The 17,500-nt window shown below is 43.5% G+C and overlaps 1 protein-coding gene across 2 annotated transcripts in view; it reads left to right on the forward strand.

Moving 5' to 3' along the window:
- The window catches only part of epha2b (eph receptor A2 b), a 54,523-nt gene that overhangs the window by 17,894 nt on the left and 19,129 nt on the right, over positions 1-17,500 (forward strand). For both annotated transcript variants that reach the window (XM_010796166.1, XM_010796167.1), the window contains exons 4-10: positions 9,430-9,585; positions 9,782-10,141; positions 10,415-10,545; positions 10,689-10,860; positions 10,949-11,048; positions 11,744-11,799; positions 11,904-12,029. In XM_010796166.1, the coding sequence (XP_010794468.1) occupies positions 9,430-9,585; positions 9,782-10,141; positions 10,415-10,545; positions 10,689-10,860; positions 10,949-11,048; positions 11,744-11,799; positions 11,904-12,029 (1,101 nt within the window). The remainder of the gene's footprint in view (positions 1-9,429; positions 9,586-9,781; positions 10,142-10,414; positions 10,546-10,688; positions 10,861-10,948; positions 11,049-11,743; positions 11,800-11,903; positions 12,030-17,500) is intronic.

The following is a 17,500-nucleotide window of genomic DNA, read 5'->3' on the forward strand; positions in this document are numbered from 1 at the left end:
GCTGCTGTAAACCCTATTCATCCATTCATCACTTCACGACTCGACTACTGCAATAGCATCCTCTATGGCATACCATCCAACCTCCTCAATAAACTCCAACATATCCAGAACTCTGCTGCCCGCCTCCTCACCCACACCCGCTCCCGAGACCACATCACTCCCGTCCTCCAGAACCTCCACTGGCTCCCCGTCCGTCAAAGAATCCACTTCAAAGTCCTCCTCATGATTTACAAAGCCCTCAACAACCAGGCCCCCCCCTACCTCACAGACCTGCTGCACCACCACACCCCTTCCCGCTGCCTCCGCTCATCAGAAGCCAACCTCCTATCCATCCCCACCCGCACCAATCACCGGACCTGGGGGGACAGAGCCTTCTCCGTCGCTGCCCCCTCCCTCTGGAACTCACTCCCACAACCCATCAGAGACTGCACCGACCTCACCACCTTCAAAAAACTCACAAAAACTCACGTCTTCAATCTGGTCTTTTCATGTGCGTATTGTTTTTGTATTATTTGATTTTAACTTTAACTATATATTTATTTGTTGTTCCTTTCTTCTCTTTTCTTTTTTCTTCACTATTATCTGTAAAGCGTCTTTGAGCACCTGTAAAAGCGCTAACAAATTAAATCTATTATTATTATTATTAATGTGGTCTAGGTTTAAAAAAAACTGCAAAATCTCCCTTGTTTGTATTTTCACAAATAGAATAAAGGTTTCACAAATCTGAAACTCTGTTATAAAGAATCTTTAGACTCTCTGGGATAATCCAGTCCAGATTTGATGAGTCTAGGTCTAGTGGTTTTAGATCAGGACCTGGTCTAATTTGGTCAGGATGCGAAAAAAGCACTGAAATATCCCTTGTTTGTATTTTCACAAATAGAATAAAGGTTTCACAAATCTGAAACTGTGTTATAAAGAATTTTAGACCCTCTGGGATAATCCAGTCCAGATTTGATGAGTCTAGGTATAGTGGTTTTAGATCAGGACCTGGTCTAATGTGGTCTAGATTTTTTTTAAAAGCTGCAAAATCTCCCTTGTTTGTAATTTCACAAATAGAATAAAGGTTTCACAAATCTGAAACGGTGTTATAAAGAATCTTTAGACTCTCTGGGATAATCCAGTCCAGATTTGATGAGTCTAGGTCTAGTGGTTTTAGATCAGGACCTGGTCTAATGTGGTCTAGATGTAAAAAAAGCACCAAAATCTCCCTTGTTTGTATTTTCACAAATAGAATAAAGGTTTCACAAATCTGAAACTGTGTTATAAAGAATCTTTAGACTCTCTGGGATAATCCAGTCCAGATTTGATGAGTCTAGGTCTAGTGGTTTTAGATCAGGACCTGGTCTAATGTGGTCTAGATTAAAAAAAAGCATCAAAATCTCCCTTTTTGTATTTTCACAAATAGAATAAAGGTTTCACAAATCTGAAACTGTGTTATAAATAATCTTTAGACCCTCTGGGATAATCCAGTCCAGATTTGATGAGTCTAGGTCTAGTGGTTTTAGATCAGGACCTCGTCTAATGTGGTCTACATGTGAAAAAAGCACTGAAATCTCCCTTTTTTGTATTTTCACAAATAGAATAAAGGTTTCACAAATCTAAAACGGTGTTATAAAGAATCTTTAGACCCTCTGGGATAATCCAGTCCAAATAAATCGGCTATGCAGCGATTTAAGAGGTTGAAACACGGAGGATTGTTCGCTCAGCGCTGTAAATTAAATGTCCCTTAACTTTCCCCTTAACTGCCGAATCGGATGCTCTGAATCGGAAGCCAATTTCAGCGTCGTCACACACGGTGACATGCTGGCAATGAGCATGCATGTGTTGTTGATGTGTGGCACATTATGCTCACATGTTGTTTATCAGATCAGGAGTTGCACAATATTTAACAATGGCCCATCCATTTTTCTCTTTTAAATTGACTTAAGGTCAGGATAGCTCATGGGCCTTTTTAAACTATTAGAAATATTATACTTGTTACCTAAGTATGCTTGTACTTCTACCCCACATCAATTCAGATGTAAATGGTGTACTTGTACTCCAAATGTCCTGCATTCAAAATGTTACTTAAGTAAAAGTAGAAAAGTGTTAGCATCAAAATCTACTTCAAGTACCAAAAGTAGTCATTGTTTAGATTGGTCCATTTCGGAATAATAGATATGATGTGTTTTATAATGATTGATCATGAAAGTTTTCTCAAAGCTGGTAAAGGTGCAGCTAGTTTGAATGACTTTGTATACTGCAGGGTAGCTTGTGAATTTACCCCAGGTGGAACTAAAGTCTGATTTGACACTTGATTATATTTCACATTATTCATCCAGATCTGTAAAGTAACTAAAGGTATTACATACATGCAGTGTACACCACACACAAAAAAAAGTACACCTTTTACTTCTGAATTGTTGTGGGTTAGCAACACTTGGACTTTGTCCGTCGCTCATTGATTTGCATGGACAGTTCAGGCCTCTGCAGAATGCTGAGCTTCACACGGATCACATGAGCAACACAGAGCAGTAGGATCAGGAACAATAAATCACAAGAAAAGAAGAAGTAGGAGACATGATTGAATCCCTGAGGGTAGATTCAGTTTTCTCTCTGTTGTTGTGTACACATTACAGTGTAGAACATGTTCAGGGCCCAGGAGGTGAACTGGCACCGCTCCAGCTACAGCCCACACTACGTTTATTTTTGGGTCCACGAGGACTTGAATCAGTGACCAGCAGTGGCCCAAGCCTCTACGGATTAAGCCACTGCCGCACATGTAGCACGTACTGTATATCTGTTGCATTATTTTCAGTCTTTCCGTACATTTTGGCCCTGTTGTAAATATTCTGCTAGACAGCTAAAATGACTTCTTATCCCCCGGACTCATTATAGTTTCATCCACATATCTAATATTTTATGATTAGGATGATTGGATGTCTTTGTTGTGAACACACTTTGAGCACCTGTGTTTGCCCCTCAGATGCTGTGATGGAGTGCTGCAGAAGGCGGAGTATGTCTCCAGCTCCAACACGTCTCTGACCCTCTGGATGAACATCAGATGTAATACAGCTCAGACTGCTGATATGGAGAACCGCAGCCTGCTGTCCCTCTCTGTGGCCCTGCTGAGCTTCCTGAGCCCATGTCTGACGGCACTGACTCCCAGGGTCTCCTTCCATATGGGTGAGTGATGGTTCTCTTTTCCTGCGGGCGAACTTAAAGATACTTACAGATTGCATTGAGGTAGTTATTAAGCGGGGTGATGGAGAAAAACTCCCTTTGGAGGTAACACAGGGATTTCAGCCTTTGCAGACCATTTACACAAAAACCTATAGAACTCACTACAGGAGAGGGAAACCCCCAAAAGCCTCTTTAAAGATGAGGGTCTAAGCTGTTGTTCACATTGTATGTCGTTACAAGACTGTGCCAATATTTAATGAAGTAAACGCAAATCTATTGTGTTTTGTTAAGACAATATCTTTATGCTATGTTGGTGTAGCCGTTCCAACACAGCTCAGCAGTTACCACACCTATGAAGGAAGGATTTGCAGCCAGAAGAGTTTTATGGCCCGTTGCGGGGAATCAGTTAATGTGGGCCAAAGAGAGCTGTGGGCCAATTGTCTATTTTGACAGGGTCCCGGGGCAGAGCAGACTAAAGACAGCATATTGTGACTGAAAGAGATCAAATCCCTGCTGCTAGGTTCTCACATCTGGTGGAAAGCCTGACATCAGAAGAGTCTGAGCAGCTGATTAATACTCAGTTTAGAAAGACAACAAACATGATGCTGCCATGTTCACATGTCCCAATATCAAAGATACACACTGATGAGCCAATGCTGCACTCCAGTACTAGGGCTAAATATGGACTTGACCACTTAGTATAATGTTAGAAGATTGTTAGCATACAGATAGCATAGTTCCCTGTTGCCCAACCCTAGTTTACTTTAAAAAAGTCACTTCAAACTTTCAATATTAAAGTAAGGGACCTTTCGCTTCTGTTCTAACACAATCCCAACCCCACCATTAAAAAAATCTATCGCACAGATTCAATAGAGTGTATCAGCCGATGACAGTTGAGCTAAATAGCGTAGGTTTCCACTGCTTTCCATGGTACTAGGTCATTATCTTGGGATGGTTTGATGTGTGGGAGTAAAGCTCACTGAACTCTACTACAACCTGTCCTAACTGGTCCACTAATGGGGCTTTCACACCAACGCGATTCCCGCTAGAGCTTTTCTGGTTCGGAACCGGTTTTTCTTTTCAGTCCCCGGTTCTTGCTTCTAAAATTATTATTATTTTCATTTTTTTTGGTACCTTGCTGGCGCCCCCTAGCAGCGGCGCTCATATTTCAGCAGCGGCGCTGCGCCGCCACTATTTGTATATAGGGGAAACACTGAAGAATGTTAAATAAACATAGCATGGGAGATACTTTTCAACTTGGCACAACATTAGCTTTAAGCTTTATTTATCTCTTTTGGCTTCTTGACAACCCCACATCTCAGATATTATCAACATGTAGGTTGGTATGGCTGGCTAACTTGTTAGCTTATAACTTTGTTAAATCTGCACATTCAGCAAGCACAAGGCAACATATGCATTCATTTAGAGTTTGGTTAGTTGTCATCTGATGAAGTCCTATGTTATTTCAGCCCTGGTTGGCCTCATCTGGGGCTCGAGCTTGCTAGATGCTGAAATGTGGTAAACTGGCCTCTAACAGTGTTCAACAGAATGAGGTTTGAACACTGGGACGCCAAAAATATGATTGAAAAGGTAATAAAAAGTTAACTGACTCAAGGAATTTGTTTTTTTTAATACATCTACCAACTAATGATATGTGTTCAGTAAAGTCTCAGTGTGTGAATATATGCCAATAGCCTAATAACTGAGCCTCGGCAAATTGTTGGCTTTTTATTGTGTGTGTTGGTCGCAGTGGGGAAGTTGGGACATATTTCCTCTTGGTGACATTCCTGAGCCTGGGGGCTGTGTGTGTGTTTATATGTGTTTTGTGATGGGGGACTCCAGAGCAATGTGAAGCACATTGTATTGTACTGCCAGTGTGTGAGGTCAGCACTTTCCTTCCCCCATGTCAGTCAGTCAGTCCCCCCCAGCCCCAAACACCACCCACCCACCCTTCACTGCTAACAGGACGAGCTTGCAGCGGAAACCGGAGGTCACCTAATCCCATCGGTGACTCCCCGACCCGTTGGCTCAGGGCTTTCCATTGTCGCTCCACACTGAGCGGCCTAGCTCAGCCACTTTCCATTTTGTTGTCCTGCCTGATAAGTCATTTTGTTTATTGGTGCATTTGGTCCCATTTTGCCCCTTCCCTTTTAACCAGGAAGCAGACGGCTGTCGGCATGCAGTGTGTGACCTGTTGGCTCGCTGTGCTGCAGTTAAATAGTGTCGCGTTTGCCACCTGGCTGTCTGGATTTGACCAGCCACATGGAGACACATGAAAATTGACTGCATGACTGCGGCCTTACCAATCCTGGCTGACATTTAAGTTACAGACAGACTTTAACATCAGCCAGGACTGTTTTTTTTTTTAAGTATCTACTTGACTTTAGAACATGTTGAGTATGGTTTGTGCCTTCTTGACTCTTTTCACTCCCTGTATTCTCCTTCTTTTTTGAGAGCCTTAGTGGACAGAGGGAGTGAGAGGAGAAAGGGGATCAGGGAATTTATTGTGTTTGTTAACAACCCCTAGATGAAAGCCTGAGAGCAATTGTAAAACAGATGTAATGCCCTTACAGCTGCTCCATTGGTCAGCTAATCCTTTTGACTAATGTCTCCCTCCCCTCCTACACGCACACACTTCCATCAGCCTCTACACCTTTACTACCCCCCTCTCCCCCCTGCCTTACTCTACCTCGATGACCCCTGGCTCACGTTACTGGCTCACCTCCCCCATCAGAGACCCCCATTGTTCTACCACAACCCTACTCCCCCAAAATGCTAACGACATGTTGTCACCCCGCATACAAACAAAATGACATGACATATTGCAATTACGGGTCGGACCTACTCAGGAATGGAAAAGGGGGGGCAGGGGAGGAGAAGTAAAGTACAAGGAGCCAGACAAAGCAATTACTCATTTGCCTCCAGATATATTTGGGAAGCTGCCCTAATAAAAATCCCCAAATGATATTTATTTCTTATGGATTTATTTTTCCATTTTGTTGTACTTCTGGATTTAAGCTCCCTCCACACAGGGCAAGCCCCCGGGTGCTGCTGCAACTCTTTCTCCCTCCTCCTCCTCACTGCGAACATGTGTTTGTTTTACTTGGCCGCTGACTCCCTGTAAGCCATGCGCAGTTTAACTCACATTTACCCTGAGGCAGACATGACCTTTCTGCCTTTTAAAAAGCCCAGCGCCGGACTCGATTCGGGGGCCCCCCGACCACTTACTCCTCCAGTCCTAAGGGCGATTCTGTTGTCAAGCCACCATGTTACCCATTCATCCATCTATCCGATCATGCATTCATCACTGTCGCCATCTCATCCATCTTAACTTCTGTCGGGAGGTGGGCACTTGGGGGGGCTCCCACTCCAGAGCCACTCGGGGCTCCCAGAATGTAACAGGCCCCTGCACTCACTCTCAATAAACAAACACAGAGCCACTCAAGGCGCATGGGGCCTCTCAAATGACAAACAGTTCCTTACTTTGTAGCAATAGAGACGGGACAAATGGCCAGGCTAAGTTTGTCAGATGTTTCAAGTCAGATGAGGCTGAGAGACTTTTGTTTATGAGAGGAAAAGTGTTCATCCAGGGAGCCCCCCCGGCTTGAGTTTAGTGCCCTCGTTCATGTCGGGTCGACACATTTTGGCTTCCTTTTCGGTTATTATTCTGTCTCAGGACTCTGGTAGTCTCTGTGCTGGTTCTTCATGTGGTCACGCTGTGTTTCCATGCTTTGATTGGCTGCTCTAGGAAGGAAGGCTGCATCAGCCTCACACTTCCTGCTTCCTGTTGTGTCCAGCAACAATTCAAAGCAACCCCCTCCACCTTCTCCGTTGAACCAAGAAGTTTCCTCTCACCGGACTTTGCTCTTTTGTCGAGGAATCCTCTTATTACATGCCTCAGCAGCGAGTCATTTAGTTTCATTTTCTATCAGTGTGACTCACCTTATCAAGGAACACAAACTCATTCACCTTCATAATGGAGCAATAGGCTGATAATGAATCTGCAGTGTAGCTGCTTTGCTGCACGCCTCCTGATAGGTGGTTTGCACTGGAATGCATCTTGATTATAGATGCGGATTACAGTGTAAGGCCATCATCTCCGCAGACCTGACCACGATGCATTGCAGCCTGAATTGTAGCGCCAAAAAGAGGCTAGTCCTCCTCTCTTCAGTTGCCATGTGGCATTTCGGCTATTCCCATCTGCAATGCTTGTGTGTGTTTTTTTCTTTCAGCACTTGAATGGCATGGCATTCTCCTTGCCTGCTGGTCACTGGTGAATAGCAATGTTAATGGGTTAGCTGGGAGTCTTTTTAGTGAGGACTGGGAGGAGAGAAAGGAATTTAGGGATTACGAGGAGGAGAGGTAGGGGTATGAATCGGGGTTCGGGGCAGCAGCTGTTCCCCCTCCTCAATGGAAGAGTTCGCCCTGGCCTGTCCCTTTTTCTTTCTACCCTCTTTTCTTCAGTCCTCAGCAGGATACAGTATTCCTCTCTTTCATTCTGGAACCTTCTGTTCCTTCATAGCACCTCTCTGCTGCCTCGCCCCAACCTCTGCCTTGTCGCGTTAATGAGTAGCAGTGGCTGCAAGTGAAACAGCTGGCCGACACAGAGATGCTGTCTTGAGGGGAGGATTGAGTAACATGCGAGCCTATTTGGACACTTTGGATTCTTCTCATGCTGAGTGTTTCATTTCACCATTGTTGTTGCACTCTTCAGTTAAAGCACACCTCCTTAGCAGCTTGACCACAACCACAACAATAGATAAAGCTGATCGGAGTGGAAGAGACACTCATAGTCAATAGAGTAAATCCTTTTGACATATCTTAAATGGAGTAGGAGCCGTGTACTATTCGTCTTCTCTGTGGTCACTTGTGGCTTCCATATGAACTTCATTCAAGTCAACCGCAGTGAACGTCAGAGATAGACCAAGACAGTATCTCTGAGTGAATCTGATACTGTCTTTGTCCTTGGTTCTGCTTCTCAATTTGCCTCCAATATAATCTGACATTGAACCTTCGCCTCGGTCACTGGCATGAAGTTCAATCTTTCACAGATCATTTATTTCTCCTCTGTATACCTTCTCTCTCTCTAGTAACTTTCTCTCTTGTCCTTACAGCCTACAGCTTGGCCCTCATTTGCATTCTCAACACCTCATGACATCTGTCATGAGCTATTTAAGTGTGTGTGTGTGTGTGTGTGTGTGTGTGTGTGTGTGTGTGTGTGTGTGTGTGTGTGTGTGTGTGTGTGTGTGTGTGTGTGTGTGTGTGTGTGGCGCGCAGAGGGACATGAACAGGTGACAGGCATTGGACATAATCCCTCTTCTGATCTCAGATTTACCCATGTGTCCTCGGGTGTGCTTTGCATACATGTATGTGTATTTAGTGCATACATATGGGTGTGTGTGCAGTGCATACATGAATGTGTGTGTCTGGGTCTGTATCAATGTGTGATGGTGCGAGGACATGAGCAGCAGCCTTTGGAATGCTCTTGCAGAGTTTAAAGTAGGGGCGTCTAATATTCACTCTCCTTTATGGCGCGCTGTCTCGAAAAATTTCACACCGTATTAAGTTCATATTTCACCACCGCTACGCACAGCTAGATTCTCTACCTGGATTTCTCTCTTTAGAGTTGGACGTGTGAAATTAGATTTCATCTAATCTGGGCGATACAGTTTCAAAAGTCTGCATGCGGGTCTGAGAAAGAAAAAATATATAATGCACAGTTAGGTGCAAACCAAAAGTCTGCTTTGGACATAGTCACTATTTTTCTTTGCTCTTTCCTGATGTTCATTGCCTTTCTTTTAAAGCATTGAAGACTTGCTGTCATGGAATGTGGGAAGACGGGTTGTGTTTGTTGTGTGAGAGACGCTAAGAAAGCAGCATCCGGAGGGGGTTGGTGGTTTTAACAGTAAAGAGTAGGAGTGCCGACTAGGCAGGGAGTCTGCGTTTTTGTTCCAGGGTTGGGTTCATATGAGCAGCAGCTGGAGTGGACAGTTTTAATGAGTAGAGTCAACACAGTGCAGATCCTTGACTCTGTTTTCCCTCCCGTATCTCTGTCCAGATCCGACCTTTAACCTTAACATAATAACGTGTCCACTCAACCTTGTTTAGTTGCATGGAGGGTGATAAGTTCACAGCATTGCCGATCCCTCAAAGACACCTGAACATCTGGAAGAACTGGATGTGCACTTTGTTGAATGAGATTTTGCCTGAAGTCACTGTTGTCCTTGCTCACCTATCTTATGCAAATATGTGTTTTTGTGTATGCAGAATGTCAGCCAGGCTTCTTCAAAGACGCACCATCCAGTGACAAGTGTGAGCAGTGTCCTGCCAACACCCAGAGGCTGGACCCTGGTGCATTGTTTTGTCCCTGCATGGATGGCTTCTACCGTGCTCCCAGTGACCCCCCTACTGGACCCTGCTCAGGTAACAAGCCCCTTGATCTCGAATGAGAACTTTGAAATAAGTACTTTTAGGAATATTCGCTTCCATGTTTGACATCCCATTTTGAGACTAAATAATGTAACTGTCATGTCAGAAGTAATCCCCCACACTTCCCTGTTTTTCGTCTTCCCTGCTTCTATTAAACATCTCATCTATTTTTCCAATCTTTGTTCATCAGGCCTCCCCTCCGCACCACAAGACCTCATATCCACCACCACCCAGCTTTCGGCTGGAAAACTCCTCCTCTCATGGAGCCCACCTGAAGACACCGGCGGTCGAACCGACATCACCTACAGCGTTGAATGCCAGCGCTGCGAGGGCATTGTGTGCCAGGCCTGTGGAGAGAAAATCCGCTACGAGCCAGCCAGCACCGGCCTGACCCAAACCAAAGTATCCGTGAGCGAGTTGGACGCTCACCTCAATTACACCTTTACTGTGGAGGCACATAGCGGTGTGTCGCTGTTCGCGAGTCAGGCATCTCCGCGGGCTTTTAGACCGCCATCTACCAGCGCTCTGACTACATCCCTGCACTACACAGGTGAGTGCTGCTGATATGAGGCAGTGGAGTGATGCTATCTGTGCTGCAGTAATGGCAGATGCTATCTCTGAGGCAGTGACCGCTCTGCATGTCAATTTGTGCTGCAGGAGGGAGATTAAATTAATTTAACTTAACTTCAATTCACCATGGATTGCAGATCAAACTGACCGATTAAAGCTTGTGAGCTCTCCGATTATAAGTAGAGAGTGAAGCTGTATGTTTTAAGGTTTTTACATCAGAGATACTCAAGTATTCTCTACCTTCTGTCTTCAGACCCGCCAAAGATTACCACCATGCGACTGGTGGAGAAGACTTCTACCAGCTTGTCCCTTTCCTGGGATGTTACACCCCGCCTTCGGGCCCAACCCCGTCCCATCCGCTATGAACTGACCTACCGCAAGAAGGTGAGTTCCTCTTGTTAATTCTCCTGCTATGTGTTGAAATACAGAGTTTTACCACTGAAATACACATAGACAGGAGTAATTAATCTGTATCTTCAACATAAACAATATTTGTTGACTATATCTCCCCAATTTCCCTTTTTCAGGATGATAACCTGGATGTTACTACCTACATTGTGCTCCTCCTGGAGAAGAATTCTGTGCAGATCATGGATCTAGCCCCAGGCACAGCCTACCTATTCAGGGTGCAGGTCCTCAGCAGTGATGGCAGCCCTGGAGGCTCCAGCATGGAGGAACAATTTGAGACCTCTCCTGAAGGTATGTAGGAGAACCAACATGGGAAGAAGTGTTATAAGTTTGTTCAAGAATGGGATCGCTTACGTTTCCTTTACTTGCCTTTCTCCAGGACGCCTAACTCAGACCAACACGGCAGGCATCCTTGGCGCAGCGGTTGGAGGAGCGGCCATGTTGTTCATTGTGGTCGTGGTCCTGTTCCTGCGCAGACGGTCAGTCCTCGCCCCCCTCTGCTGTCCTCCCTGTCTTTCTGTCCTGTTAGACAGAATGTGCCCTCCTACACTTGCTTCCTCTCTCATTCTTCTGCCCTTCCTTTGTGGGGCCTCAAAATGGCCTTTGCATTCACACTTTCCTCACCTCACTTTCTCTCTTCCTTTAGCCAACTTTCTCTTTATCTGGATCTGTGTCCCAGCACTCACTGGGGAAGAATTTACATTGAATGTGCTTTGTCACTGCTCAATGGTTATGTTCTAGTGAGTGTTGGGGCCTTTGAAAGAAAATTGGTCCAGGGTGGTACATTGTCGGTGATAAGAGGCGCTTGGTTCTTTCTGTACCAGACTACAGGCACTTTGTAAAGGTGACCTAGGCCTGTACTGTAGTAGACTGTAGTAGACTGTAGCCTGTCTGGCGACCTCCCCCCGCCTGCTTGTCTGTCTTTCAGTCTTTAAATCGGCCTGGCAAACAGTCTATCGCCAGCCTTTATCAAAGTGCCGCCTTTGTTTGAATGGAAGCGTTGCACCAGTGTCGGATCCTTTTGAAAGCCTTAGAAAGTCTTGAAAAAATTAACAAAGGTTGCTATGTGCTATTGATATTAAAGCTTGCAAATTGTCCAAAAGACCCCAAAAAAATTATAATGTGTATGAAAGTGGGATATTAATTTGCAAATGGGTTTTATCTTTTTATGCAGGAAAATAAATTCTCACTCCAGGCAAGGACCAGAGGACACATATTTCTCAAGCTCAGGTAGGCAAAATAATCTCTCCGTAATCTCTTTATCTAATTTAATTTAAAATATTTAATCTTTTTGTTTAATATTTAATTAACAATTGATTTGCTTCCCTTCACAGAGCAATTGAAGCCTCTGAAGACCTATGTGGATCCACATACATATGAGGACCCCAACATAGCCGTCCTGAAGTTTGCCACAGAAATCCACCCCAGCCACATAAGCAAACAGAAAGTCATTGGAGCCGGTGAGTGACAACCCTGCAGAAACAGTCTTTCTGTTAGGCTTAACTCAAAGATGTTGAAAGATTTATCCAATCCTCCAAATTGGCTGTTTATATTGTGCGTTTTCTGAGGCTTTATAAGGCTGACTGCCATTGGTTACGTTTGCGAGATTAACATCTATCTGGCTGAGTTCTCACACAACAAGTTGAGACAATTTGTTGTCAGGCAAGTCTTGGCTGTGTGCTTTTGGCTCAAGGTGACAAGAACAATTACACAAAGAAAGTGTTGCAGAAACAGTATTCTGGAAGGATATCAGAGCACCTTCCTGGATCCCTGCCCAGATTGATTCGTGATATGTTTATTCAAGTGCGACCACCTTTACCCTTTCGACAAACAGTCCTTCTTTCAATATACACCCCCCTCCCCAGTTCCCACGACCATGCCCNCATATCTATCCACATGTACAGGTACCAACAGCATCTGACTGTGGAGCATCCAACCGAGCTTTAAAAACATGTAGTGGTACCAGCTTGGTAATTTTACATTCTTTTTGCAGACTGTTCCAAGTTAGTGGAGCTGCACATCTAAAAGCTTTCTTCCCTAAGACAGTCCTAGCACTTGGCACATTTAATAAAACCACAGCATGAGATCTCAGGCAATAAGTACTTTCAATTTGCCGAGAGATCAGGGAGCAGATATAAGATGGTACTTTATCCAACATGGCTTTGTAAATGAAAATGTACCAGTGACTGAGCCTCCGTACAGTAAGTGATGGCAAAACCGCCTTGGTTTACAGTGTACAGTGATGCGTAAGTGCTTTACAGTTTGTCACAAATCTCAGTGCACTAGTAAAACCTTATTGTGGTGTAATTATATATCCAAAGCAGTCAGAAGTCAGAAAACCATTAGTGATGTTTAACCACTCAGAAGACAGCCCATCAAAATGAACACATTGGGACCTTTCAGAGAGGTAGTTCATCTTCTACATATAATAACGGACAAAGTAAAGAATGAAGTGTAGGCTATGTTTAAATGTTCGGACCGTGTATGATGGTCCTCTTGAGTTGCCGTACAGCCAATGGCGTACAGCCATTGCTCCGATTTCATGTTTTTGAACATGTTTTTCACAAACATACTTCAATTCGGTTCGTCATGATCTGTAGATGTGATTTGCCCCCGAGCACCCCTGGGTAAATGACCGTACAGCCAATCACAATGCGTACAATACGTGACGTCATTGGTAAGAGCCGGCCCCCGAACACATACGGTACCCCGAACACATCTGGTACCGACACCGGCACACTTCGGTACCGGCCCATCAATGCTTTGCGCTAAATGCTAACATTTGATAGCTAACATGCAGATGTTTAGCTGGAATAATGTTTACCATGTTCGACAGGTGTACCCAATGGCTTTTTTATACGTTTTATCCCCCAGATAAGTTTAAATTTGTTTTTATAAATGTGATGGTTATGTATTAATGCTCCAATAATGGAGTTTTGTGTGCGACAAGTGGAAGAGCGAACACTTATATTAGGCTACCGTGTTGAAAATGTACAAATACAGAGAGCATAAAGGCGGTGATCTCGTCAGATAAAACTTTTTAACATTTTGGAAACACTAACGTAGATCTTTTATTCAAAAAGTGTTTAATTTTGGACTTTACAAAGCCCTTAAGTTATTGGAATTGTTAAAATCACACAGGTCTGAAACGCAGCAACCACGAGAGTCTAATTCTTCATTAGTTTAATAATAATATTATAAGTGAAGCCGAATTTAGCAGAAATATAGACTTAAGAGCAGACAAAAGTAAAAAGACATGCAAAATATTTTAGATTTTGAATGCCAGTATTAAGAATGAAGCTTTGAAGGTTATCTATTGGAGAGTCGGGACATTTCATTCAGGAACACAGACATCGTTATAGCCCAGGAGGAAAAGTCAACATCATTCATCCTCAGGGGATCACTTTTTCAATCTAGACGCTGAGAAATTTCAATAGACGATGAGCTAAATCAAGGTTAACTAATCCCAAACACCCGACACGTTACGGAAGGACATTGCAGGGCCAGCAAAAAAAGTGGAATTAGAAAAGTTGCTTTCCAGAATCATAAAAGATCCTCAGCCTTGTATTGACAGGCTTCCTCCCACTGAGGTTGTAAACTGGTCAGGGCATCAGCCGGCAGTAAAGTGCACTGAATATCAAACAGGCAACTTTGAGCCAGTCGAGTGATGGCCGACCGCAGAGAGGAGGAGACACATATAAAGAGAGACTGGTGGGTGGTAAATAAAACCTTTTTTTTTTTTCATGAAAGAGTTTGGAACAACCCCGGCCTGTAGAGAATTAACAAATGTTCAGATCTGATAGTTGGTCGTGCTAAGATTTACAACTAAAGTGTAGATCTATAAGAAGTTATACACACATCAGTTTTCTGGACAACTGTTATAGATATTATTATGTTTTAGACTCTGGTTACAAGGCTCTACATTTGCTTGTCTATAATCATGGAATTTAACAAATGGTGGCTTGTCCAAACATCTTTGTCACGGTGTGTGTTTGTGTACATTAGTGTGTGTTAGTGCAGCTAGCTTTGCTGATTGTATGTGTTATAATGGGCTGAGACTAATTTCAGGAATTGTAGCATGTGTTGCTGAGTCGACAGGATGACTGTGGTGAGTATAGGCTGCATTTTTGGTTAATGAAAGCTACTGTTATGAAATACAGAGGGTTGCTATTTTGTGTCTTAGTGCTAGTAATTTGTGGTAGAGTTTTAGAGTTTTTTTAAACACAGTTAGTAAATGGCTGCTTTGTCCCTATAGGCTCAGAGCAGATTCCCTTTGGAGTTCGTTGGGTTGGTTTAGTATGGTGTCAAAGTGGTTGGAGAAGAACAGTGTCTGTCTAGGGAGCAAATCTAAAGTTGCAGATGGGTCGCCAACTGCTGGTTGCTTTAACAAACTTGCGGGATACAGTGAATAAATACGCCCCACAAGTAACACTTGAGGAGGACTATGCCGGACGAGCCTCCATTATTTATAGATGGCTCAACGGCTGCAACAAAGCTGGCTCACCAGACAAGTTAAAAGGTAAATAAAATATGTATTTACAATATAACAGAACTAAAATAACCAAAATTGGACCAACCAACAAATGGGAAAGTTAGTAATGTGTCCAAAAGAAGAGTGAGCTCCAGTGTTGGGCTTTTTATCCAAAACCAGACACATACGTAGTCAGTAAGCAGAGAACACAGATGAGGACCCCTAGTGGACTGGAGGGGGTCTAACAGAGCTGTCCAAAAACAACCAGAACCAAGTTATTTAATTTGGCATAACAATTCATTTTAAGATACTTGTATTTATTAAAAACATCGATACCTTAAATGTTGCATTCAGATTCATGATTCTATGCAAAGTTGCACAAATACCTCTGGCATTGATTGTAGTGCCTGCCATCTTGGAATTTACATTGATAGTTTCTTACTCTCACTTCTCCAAAACATGCATACGTCAACATGGATGTTTACATGTGAGATGTTGACAGATATTGTGTTCACGGTGGAGTCAGAGCTAACCTGAGCTGTGTTGGTGCAGCGGGGATGAGGGAGTGTCAGATCAATGGCTCAGTGTGTTGGGCATAAAAAGAGCAATGTGCCCCAGAGAGAAGGGCTGTCTGTGACTCAGCGCCATGCAGCTGTGGCCCCGGGCAGCCATCCATGCCCTCACACACTGTTAGTCCTCCCTCTGAGCCCAAAACACTGCAAGCTGCTCAATTATTTCCAAAGAGGAATACATCTGCTCATGCAATGCAATGTTATATATCATTATATACATTCTTGTAGTGTGTATGCGCCTACTTTGCATGCAGCCTGTTGCAGCTGCTCCTGCTAGATTTGTACTATTTTCAACTTTTGCATTTTGGTTTGAACTTACTTGATATTTTTCTGTTAATAACTTCTATTAGTAACTTTATCAAGCTGTGCTAGAGTTGTGTTTGTTTTTGAGTTGCTGCGTACATGCCACTGTTGGGCAGCAACCACATGGCTGCCTTGTTTACACCAGGGAGAAGCTAATCGCGCTAAAGCCGGCTAGCATGGTGGTGGGGTCAATGGCTATCCCCACTGAAATCTGAAGAAGGACAAAGAGGATGCAGGGGTAAAACGAAGAGACAAAGGAGGAGAGCTGGGTCAGACATTTGAAGAAATTAGATTAAAGCTGTGTCTCCCACCTCTTATCATGGGCAATGTAAGATCACTAGCTACTCGAATGGATGGGCTAAAGGCGTTAGCTAGGAGTCAGACGGAATATCTGGATTAGAGTTTAATGTGCTTTAAGAAAACATGGCTGCACCAGGATTTATCTGATCACTTTGTTTCCATCAATGGCTTCTGGACTGTTCAGGCCAACAAGGATTTCATCGAGAGCTTTGCCAAGAGCCTGAGTCTTTATCATGTCTTCACCATTACCTGAGTCTTCAGCAGATCTTTCCTGATCCTTTTGACTACAAGGACTTTTTATGCAAATGTTTACTTTATATAAATATGTGTTTATGGTGCAACTGTCACAAAAGCAATTTCCCCCATGGATTGATAACGTACTTTGATTGATTGATTGACTTTTAAAATGTGTGTAAGGCGTTTTAAAATCTAATATAGATGATATCTAGGCACAAAGCCAGAGAGCAAATGAGGTGTTAGCTCACGAGTCAGTAACTTTGTCACCTTTGTTGCTGCTCACTGTTTCTGCAAGAAGCTGCCTTGTGCGCCCAGGGAAGCAGCACGAGGACTGTGGTATTTTTGTATTTTATGGCTTTTACAGCTGTTACATCCGTTTATCATGTGTTTGGAAATCCAATGATCCCTGAAATCTGTTTTTTTTGCTGCAGAATGGGAGGCAGCAGAGCAGGGGCTTTCCTGTGACCGCAAGGCTTCACGCGCAATAGCACAAACAATAAGGCCTTTTTAGCCGTCACTAAGACATGAATGGCTTTTAATCTTAGATATTAGAAACTGCTGCTGCACTCTATTTATCTCCTATGTGTGTGGAAACCTTTTAAGACTCTTGCACAGATCAAAAGCAAAAGATGTTCCATGTTTCTTTATAACAATTATGCATTTCTACTCTCTATCCCAGTATAAAGAAAAGAGACTATATCAGGCCCTTAAACAAAAAAGCTCTACTTTGTCCAATAAATTAAGATTACATTCAAAATTGTAGTCTACAAACCCAAGCTGAGATATAGGGTCATCAGAGTGTATTTCTCAGACTACACCAAGAGCCACAGAAACGTTGTGCAGGCAGTTAAAACTAAGTAAATGACGGTCATGTTAAAAGGAGCATTCATAGTGATGAACCAACAGATAATCATCACCCACATTTAATGTCTCCCTTTACTCAACTGAGGGTTTTAGCATCTTTTAGATCAGGGGTTCCCAAACTTTTCAGCCCGCGACCCCCAAAATAACAGCGCCAGAGACTGGCCTGTCGACGGGGGGGGGGTAC

The sequence above is a fragment of the Notothenia coriiceps genome, unplaced genomic scaffold, assembly GCF_000735185.1.
Source record: "Notothenia coriiceps isolate Sejong01 unplaced genomic scaffold, NC01 NC01_scaffold00037250, whole genome shotgun sequence".
Taxonomy (NCBI): Eukaryota; Metazoa; Chordata; class Actinopteri; order Perciformes; family Nototheniidae; genus Notothenia; species Notothenia coriiceps.